General features: G+C 38.5%; 1 protein-coding gene across 1 annotated transcript; it reads right to left on the reverse strand.

The window, feature by feature from the left end:
• Nucleotides 1-4,498: 4,498 nt before the first annotated feature.
• LOC143847420 (ent-kaurene oxidase 2-like) lies at nt 4,499-8,677 on the reverse strand. The gene is made up of 8 exons (XM_077356242.1): nt 8,499-8,677; nt 7,553-7,713; nt 6,995-7,156; nt 6,667-6,807; nt 6,305-6,559; nt 6,037-6,198; nt 5,757-5,951; nt 4,499-4,985 (listed from the first exon to the last, which is right to left on the reverse strand). Exons 1-8 carry the CDS (start codon nt 8,626-8,628, stop codon nt 4,668-4,670), a joined length of 1,524 nt encoding a protein of 507 aa, XP_077212357.1. The 5' UTR covers nt 8,629-8,677; the 3' UTR covers nt 4,499-4,667.
• Between the last annotated feature and the right edge of the window lie 396 nt (nt 8,678-9,073).

Raw genomic sequence — 9,073 nt, forward strand, 5'->3', positions numbered from 1 at the left:
CTTCCTGGGAACAAGATCAAAGCCAAACAGGATTCGATCAACGGTGTAGGATCAATCGTGGAAGAGTCTTCTCAATCAAAGGGGCCCAATAAGAAAAGAAGCAGAGGAAATGGAAGAATGGGTGTGAAAGGATCTCCAGAACTGCTGATGAATAAGTCTCCTAGGACATCTATTGATCATTGGCAACCTAGTCTTCATAGCATCAAAGAAGAGTGCCCTGTTGATTAATTTACTATGTAGATTATTTAACCAGGGTTATATTCCTTTCCACTTGAAATTGGCCTAAAACAAATTTACCCTCAATTTAAGTGGAAAATGGGTGAAAATTTTGCTTTATGCTAATTCTATGATGAAAGAAACATAGCCTATGGAAATGACATCTGTACCTCCTTTTTTAGTATTGGCAGTCCTCTCTTTGTTCTACCAAGGAAGGGCGATATCATCTCCTTTCAAATAATTTGATATAGGTGTGTCTATATGTGCATAATATCTGCTTTCACTCTGCAATAATTTTAGTTTTCCAGCAAAAGATAACTATATTAGAAGAGAGAAAAGATTACAGTTGGTCCAGCGGGCAACACTAATAGTTGCTCTCCTAGGAGCATGGTCAAAAGAAAAAAATCTTTCCTCGTACATTACAAAAATTTCATCCAAAACCTAGCTAGCTCCCAAGTACCTACACTCTTACCTCGAGCCCAAGAAATGACATTAGAGGAATCACCTTCCACCTCTAACTTAACTTTCATATGCTCCCTAAATATGCTCGTGCCGAGGTTTATAGCCCAAAAGTGGAATCCGTTGAGCCTGCTCAACTGGAAAATGCGTAAATAATGATGCCATTGCAATCTCTAAACCCTTTTTTGCTACTTAACAATAGGACTGTTCTTGTGGATATGTTAAAATAAGGTGTCGTTATGTTATATAATTATATGGGATTTGCTAGGCAAGGTTGTGGAAAGCCATTTCGCAGCTGGCTTTTGCAGGAGAGAACAACCACCTCAGGAATTAAATGGATAAGACAAAATCTGCTAAAAAGTGAGCCTATGTGGCTGCTTTCTCTTGCAAAAGCCGGCTGCGAAATGGCTTTCCACAAAATTGCTTAGCAAATCCCCAAAGAATCTTAAATGCATCATTAACAAGAATATGAATTGGATCATTAATGAAATCTTCTAAATATATTCTGTTTAACCAAAAAATATATAAAACAACAAGAAAGCCATATACTTTCTCTTTCTACTTAAAATAAGGTTGTAACTTGGGTTCAGTTTTACTCGACCTGCATCTACCCAACCCAAAAATATTACCTAGGTGACTAGGTCGGGTTTCAAAATCACGGGTCTTGGGTTGGGTTGGGTCGGGTTTAAGGTTGAAAAGCCTGACCAAATCTCAGGTTGGGTCAGGTTTTAGGCTCTGTTCACTTGTTTTCCCGGGAAAGGAAAAGAAAAGGTTTTCCGGGAATCTGACGTGGCATTAGGAAAAGAAATCCAGGGAAACTGTGTAGGAAAAGGTTTCCCGCGCCTGTTCACGTGCGCAGGAACTGTGCAGAAAAAGGTTTCCCGAGAAACTGCTTGCCCACCTTTTTCACTAGTTTTCCCGGGGAAGCAAATCCGACCAAAATAGTAGGATTTGGTTTCCCACACTTGTGAGAAAAGAGACATTTCCACATCATTTTTGGCAATTTCCATGTCATTATTTGACATTTTCCACCTAGGCTTGTTACTTTCTTAGGAAAGCAAGTGAACACCAGAATTCAGCCTTGTCAAGGAAAAAAGATGTTGTTTTCCAAGGATTTGCTTTCCCGGGAACGCAAGTGAACAGAGCCTAAGGGAAAAAACCAGAAATATGGTCGGACTTTGTACTATGATTTTCATATCTCGTCAAAATAAATTCTAAGAATGTAAAAAGAGCAGGGCCTTTAAACAAGCACAACAGCCAAGTCAAACGAATAGACCCAAATTAGGGCTGGCAAACGGGGCGGGTCGGGGCCTGATGTTGGGGTCCCCTACCCCTTCCCCTGTGCGGGGAATTTCCCCCCTCCCCTTCCCCTCCCCTCTGCGGGGATGGTGGGGAATCCCCCTCCCCTCCCCGCGGGGAATATCTAATCCCCTTCCCCTCCCCCGCATCCTTCGGGGACAAAATCCCCGCCCCGCCCCGCCCCACTCCAACATCACCCTTTCTTTAGTCATTGATACACTGATGATGGGTGTTCCTAATCAACTTGATCCAATTTCAATATATAAAAATGTTATAAACTAACATACTTGTAAACGAAGGAGATATATTTCTTACTCTTCAGAAGATAGCAAAATCCCTTGAAGTACTGACTTGACTCTTGAGTGCCCTCGCAGCAGTCGCACCAACAGGCGTTATAAACCCAAATAGATGCCTGAGCAATGTTCAGAAGCTTGGGAATCACCAAAATGCAAAAAGTGAACTATGTCCCTAACCTGAGCAATGTTTCTTTCGTGGGAAGGAATTAAGGAAACCCTAAGTCCCTAACCAAAATAAAAATACAATTTATTATTTTATTTTAGCCACCGATGTTGGCACTACGATTTTTTGATAATGGCATACACTCAGCTTGTCTTTATTATTTCAACATCTGTCAAAAGGTTATTATAGTTCCCAAAATGCTCTCAGAAGCTAATTAAAAGGAAAAGACAAGCAAAGTTTATGTTTGGGGGAATCTTGTAGCCGATCCACAGAATTTCTAGTAGTTTTCCTAAAAAAAAAAATACTTAAAAATATACAAAAAAATGGCATTGATTAACGGGGCGAGCGGGGAGGGGAGAACTACATCCCCTTCCCCTTCCCCTCCCCACACCGGGGAATTTTTAAATTCCCCTTCCCCTTCCCCTATCAAATCGGGGAATCCCCGCCCCAAACGGGGCGGGGCGGGGTGGATCCCCTCTTTTTCGGGTGAAATTGCCAGCCCTAACCCAAATGCCATAAAAATTATGCTAATATATGGTTGGCCAAGGCTGTCTACTTGACAAGGAATAGCAGACACCGCACCACAACTCAAAAAGAGGTAAAAATAGACTTTCTATGGCTAACAAGTCTGCTTTGAAGGAAAGGGCCCCATGTATTAAGTGTACTGAGGCTGCTGCTAAAGAAAAAACAGTGATGTTAGAGGAGCACTTATCTTTCTCAGCTAAAGCAAAGCTTAGAAAAGACATCTTCACCTCCTTTTTTTTCGGATGAAGTGACTATTCTCTTTATGTTATTTCTTGTCGGCCTCAGAATTGTAACAGTCGATATAAAGAAGTATAAAATAGAAAATCTGAAAATGGAATGGGCACTCCGTTGTCTCAAGGATGGAACTCTATGTTTCACTTCACTCTTCTCCACCTAGCTTTAAAAGCTTTTACAGTTGTCAAAATACCCTCAATACCTGATCAGAAAGTTGTTAATAAAGTAATGAAGTGCTATCCTTTCATAGTTCCAGGGAGGAGATCAGATGAGTAGGACAAAGAATTGACATCTCAAGTCTTTGTTGGGACCCTTTTCCTCTTGGATTATTAAAGTTGAACTTTGTTAACTTGAGTTTAGGTAACTTAGGTCCGAATTGGTATTGGAAGTCTTCTTAGGAAGTCAAAGTGAGATGTTATTTGGGCTGTCTCTAGTCCTATAAGAGTGGGATTAACAAAGCATATGCTCAGCCAGTGGTTACAACATTTAATTATTGAGATTCCCTTAATGTGGTGAGATAGATTAAAGATAATTAAGCTGGGCTGGTCGGTTAGAGTGTGGATAGAGAATCTTTTTCGACTATTGATCTTCTTAGCAAATCTCTTGATCATCTCCCCTCCATGCTTTCTTTTATCAAATATATCATCATTCAAAAAATGAAGCTACTGCATTATTAAAATAGTGAAATTATGTGGTGTATGGACGTAGCTGCAAGTAATGATGTATGACATAAGTATACGACATCAGCCCCCCCCCCCCCCCCCCCCCCCCCCCTTCATGTTTGTGCTAAAGTATAAAAGATTAAATAACACCATCTCCATTAATAACACCATCTCCATTTAAGCTGTTGGAGGTACAGGTAGTTTCACATGTATCAGAACTAAAGGTCCTGAGGTCAAACCTCCTTGATAGCAAAAAAAACCACATGCAATGGCCAAACCCAAAAGAGGGGCCACTTGTGCTACATGTAGGCCGAACCTAGAAAAAGGGACCACACGTGACGTGGAGTGCTAAAGTATAAAAGATTAAATAGCGCCATCTCGCTGTCGTTGGATCAAACATGAAGACACATAAAACTCAAGAAAATGGATATCATTTCCAGATGGCGAAATGATATCTTTCCCTGATTAATCCGTCATATGGTATGCTCAACTGTAGACACCCAAGCTGAACAGCGTTCAGCAAGTTGGATTTCAAAGCAAGAGACATGGAAATGTTTTTGCTTGATGTAGTGCGATGTAAGATTTCAAAATCCCATATCACAATGAGTGTAGATGACAGAGATCCCTCAAGTTATTAGCTGAAGTTCATTTCAAAGACTTTTCCCTCTGCTTTATTCAAAAGCAAATACTACCATTAATTCAACAAAGATCAAACACACCATAAACTCACAGACCCAGTACACAGGTTATTTAAACATGTATAGCCTTTAAGATGTGAAAGATAGTGCAGAAAAAGGATTCAGTTCAAGCAAGTCATGAGCTATTTCTTGGTGTTATGATTGCCAGCATTGGACGAAGCTTGTGGGTAGTGAGCTGAACAGTATCCACATCCCCTTCCTCTCCTTCTTTAAGTTTCCATTCAAACTCCTGTATGAATCTACCTATGGCTGTACAAGCGATAGAATTCGCCTGCAAAGCGCCTGTGCAGACTCTTCTTCCCCCACCGAAAGCCATCGTCTGGAACAAATCTCCTGTTAAATTCTCCACTGATAGAAATCTCTCGGGCTTCCACTCTTCAGGCTCATTCCACACCTTTTTGTCCATGTTGCACCCGTAAATGTTGACGGCAATCTGAAAACAATTTCAGCATCATACCGCTGGTAATAAAACCTTATGAACAGCACCTTGAAGTAGGGGTGCAAATTGGGTCAGGTCGGGGTCAGGTTCAGCTATCACTAAAATAAAATCAGTCCGAACCCGAGCCAAATTTTATGGTAAGAGCTCAACCCAAATTCTAAAAAAAAAGGCCCCTACCTTGAAGCCACTAAATGGTTTACAAAAAAGGGTTGGGATTTTGCTAAAAAAATGAATTAGAATCGACCCAAACCCAAACCTGACCCAATTTTATGGTGAAAGCACAATCCAAATTCCAAAAAGTCAACCCGAGTTGTACCCCTACCTTGAAGCCACCAAATGGTTTGCAAAAAATGGTTTAGGTTTTGCTAAATAATGAATTAGAATCAACCCTGAACTCGAACTAATTTTATGGCAAAAGCTCAACCTAAATTCTCAAAAATCGACCCCAGTTGCACCCCTACCATGAAACCACTAAATGGTTTACAAAAACTATATCATACAATTAGTAATGAAACCTTACAGGCAGCACCTTGAAGCCACTAAGGCCTTGTTTGTTTTCAATTTTGAAAATTGTTTTTAAATCCGAAACTGATTATTGAACTCAAAATTATGTTTAGTTTTGAGTCCAAGAATCATCTTTGGCCTCAAAATAGATTCTCAAAATCCAAAACTGGGCCTAAATGGTATTATTCTCTCTCACACAGTTAGTTGAAATCTTATAAACAGCAACTTGAAGCAACTTATTGGTTTACAGAAACTGGTCACCTCGGAGCCAGCAGGGATGTGGTACCCTCCTAGTTCTGTATCTTCGTGTGCGTATCTCAGAGGGAGGATTGGAACTGGGGAATGCAGCCTAAGAGTTTCCTGGAAAATAGCATTCAAGAATGGTATCTCAGGCAAATGGTCCTCTGTAATTTTCTCAGACCCACAGATTTTTTGAATTTCCTGATAGAGGCGATCCTAGAACAACAAAAACAACAATGAGAAACATAGAATCTTGTAAAACCTGGAAGAAAGAGAATGTTAAGTTTGCTGAGACACCCACCTGATATTTTGAACTCTTAGCGAGCTCATACATAGCCCACTCAGTTGTAATTAGAGTAGTATCAGAGGTCTCAATTATTGCTTCCCAAACCAACCAGCTTATTTGTTCATCTTTCAGTGTTTTTCCTTCAGCAAGTAGGAAGTCGGTATAACAGTCTATATCCTGTTCAAGATCACATTTATGATTTATAACAAAAGAACTAAGGAATTGATTCCTATATTAGCAAAGGCAAAAAAGTGGATAGAGTGAAATACAGAGGAATATCAACCTCTCCTGAGGCAATCCGTTTCTTCTGCTCCTGGATCAGGGCTTTCATCACTGCAGATGTGCGGGAAACTATTCGCCGAATTTTCATTTCAATACCCTTATTAGGAACCCATCTCAGATATGGGAAGAAATCTCTCCAATCGACCTCAATTGCACCCATCATTGGATCAACCACTAAGACGTCAAACATTTCCCATTTCGACAATTGTTTCCCAAGCTCCTCTACATAAATAGATTCCACATCCTTACCCAAAGCCTGGAAATTTATCCCATTACAAATTTTAATTATTTGTTTAGACTCTTTTAAGTTCAAAGAAAAACAGAGTTAGGACATCCCACGAGAAGCCATGAGAAGAAACTTACTTGTTTCAGAGCTAATCGAAAAAGCTCTTTCTTGAATATCTCTCTAAGATTTACAGGAAGAAGAGGATGTTCCTTGACATTAGCATGCAAGCATTTTGTGGTATTCTCTATCATGGTATCTCTGTGACAACGACTTCGTTTCTGATATCAACAAAATAGATACTAAGATGCCCATTCCAACTCAATAAACGAAATCCAACCCACAAAATAATTTGATCTTGGAAAACATTGAAGTGAGAAAGAACTGGGTAAAAATGTTTTTTCATGTGTTAATGCGAAGTTCCAGTTCGATATTTGATTGTCAAGGAGAGAATATGAGATAACAGACCTGAGCATTTGCCCCTAAAAGGCTTGCAAGTATATACTTCTTTACCATCTTATGGAACTCACCATAGTCGCTCATGGCAACCATGTTTTTATCAGCTGTGAGTAATTGCAATGCTCTTGAAAGCTTCCTTGTTGAGATAGACAGGTATTTAGTCACGAAGGCCTGCAAAAACATCCAGATAAATCATTATGAAGATTCCATACAATTGCATCCCAACTTGACAGGCCATCATCACATAGAATTGATTACTTGCCCCTATATTTCAAAGATCATTGGTTTTATAGAGGAAAGATTTAGATCAACAACAAAAAATAGTTCATGTTCTATAATTATTGAAAACAAAAGAAAAAATAAGATAAAATTAAAAATGATAATAGAGTACTACTCAAAATTACAGAAGCTACTCCCCCTGTAATAGGGTGTTCTTGTCATATAAGAAGTAAAAACAAAGAAGTGGAATACCATTTAATATGATTCCAATCACAACAACCCTATTATAAAAAAGAAGTCAAAGAAAAGTATTGATCAAAGACGAAGGGGAAATGATGTGAGCAGTACCTCTTTTGCAACTTCTATTGAATTGAGCACTACCACAGTGGAAGCTCCAGTTCTAATGGTGTAGATTGGCCCATAAGTCTCAGCCCATTTACAAAATGTCTGATGGGGCTTCTTAGCCTTCAACTGAAGCAAGTTCCCAATAAAAGGTTGGCCAGGAACAGCTATAAAATTCAACAAAAATCAAATTAGTTAAACATATGCTGATGTTCCATAAATAGAATAACTCTATGACCACTTGGAAAATTTATTATAGCTTCAAAAACCAACAACAGAAACCCATTTTGAATTGCAGCTAGAAAACCCAATAAAGAGACCCACTTAGATAACCTCTCTATGGATGATTTGCCATTGAAAACCAACAAAAACAAACTTCGGCCCTGTTTGGATTGCAAGAAAAACATTTCTGAGGAATTTTTTTTCTTTACATGATTTAGAGGAAACTGATATGATTATAGTTAATTTAAAGGAATACCATCAAAAATTGAAGGTAACTCTAAGTAAAGACAATTTGGAGTAAAATAAGTAAAAAAAATTGGAAATTTTTTTCCCAACTTTTCCAAAAGATTCTTGCCATCCAAACAGAGCCTTAGGAAAATAGATTTCCCATGGAAAACCAACAAAAACCTCCCTATACATTCATGATTTCCTCCTGATTATCAGCTTGAGAAACCAATAGAAACCCACCCTGAGAAGCAATCCATTGATAATTTTGTAACATAAAAAGCCACTTAGGTAAATAGATTTGCCATTGAAAACCAACAAAAACCTCTCTATATATGGATGTTTTCCTTCTGATTAATTATCAGCTTGAGAACCCAATAGAAACCCACCTAGAGAACCCATCTATTGATCATATTATAACATAAAAATCCAACAAAAAAAAACCCACTTAAGAAAATCAAGATGTAGTGAAAAATTACACTCTACAAAGAGAAATAAACAATACCAGGTGGGCTATTGGAATTCCTTTTCTGATTCATGAAAAACCTCCAAACAAAAAACATAACCAAGAAACCAAGCACAATGGTCCCAAAACCCATGGTTGAGAAATAGTGGAGATCAAAATATTTTTCCATGTTTGAAGAGAGATGGAGAGGGAGGTTTGCTCAATTTAAGTGTTGGTTTGCACAATGGTCAAAAGGTTTTATTTTGGCACCGTTTGACTTTTTTCGTAATTGTCATAATTTCTGCTTTTTATTTGTAGTTTTTTCGGTAATTGTCATCTCTAAGTGCATTATTTCAGTTTTTTTAAATTATTTTCCAACTTTGCTATCATTTTCCCTTAATTTCTCATTTAATTTCTCTAATGCTCTGTTTGGTTGCCGGGTTTTTTTTGTTCCTGGGAGTTTTGTGGGTGAGTAAGTTAAATTTTGGTCCCATCCCATATTTGGTTGCCTTTTAGCACTAGGTTTATTTTAATCCCACTCTTGTAATGATTACTTGTGGGGTGAATTTTTTAATCCCACTTTTGTAATGATTGCCTTTTCATCCCATCCCAAGATAACCCCAGGAACAAAAATA

Source organism: Tasmannia lanceolata, unplaced genomic scaffold (genome assembly GCF_043159265.1).
Source record: "Tasmannia lanceolata isolate RefF3 unplaced genomic scaffold, GAP_Taslan_0.1 ptg000003l, whole genome shotgun sequence".
In the NCBI taxonomy this organism is placed as follows: Eukaryota; Viridiplantae; Streptophyta; class Magnoliopsida; order Canellales; family Winteraceae; genus Tasmannia; species Tasmannia lanceolata.

What these genes read in the sequence shown, in the direction of transcription:
- LOC143847420 (XM_077356242.1), bottom strand. Translation starts at nt 8,628, where the DNA reads ATGGAAAAATATTTTGATCTCCACTATTTCTCAACCATGGGTTTTGGG. An exon ending in TTCGATTAGCTCTGAAACAA is followed by an intron (nt 6,560 to 6,666) that starts GTAAGTTTCTTC and finishes ATAAATTTCCAG; the next exon opens with GCTTTGGGTAAGGATGTGGA. An exon ending in ACATCCCTGCTGGCTCCGAG is followed by an intron (nt 4,986 to 5,756) that starts GTGACCAGTTTC and finishes AATTGTTTTCAG; the next exon opens with ATTGCCGTCAACATTTACGG.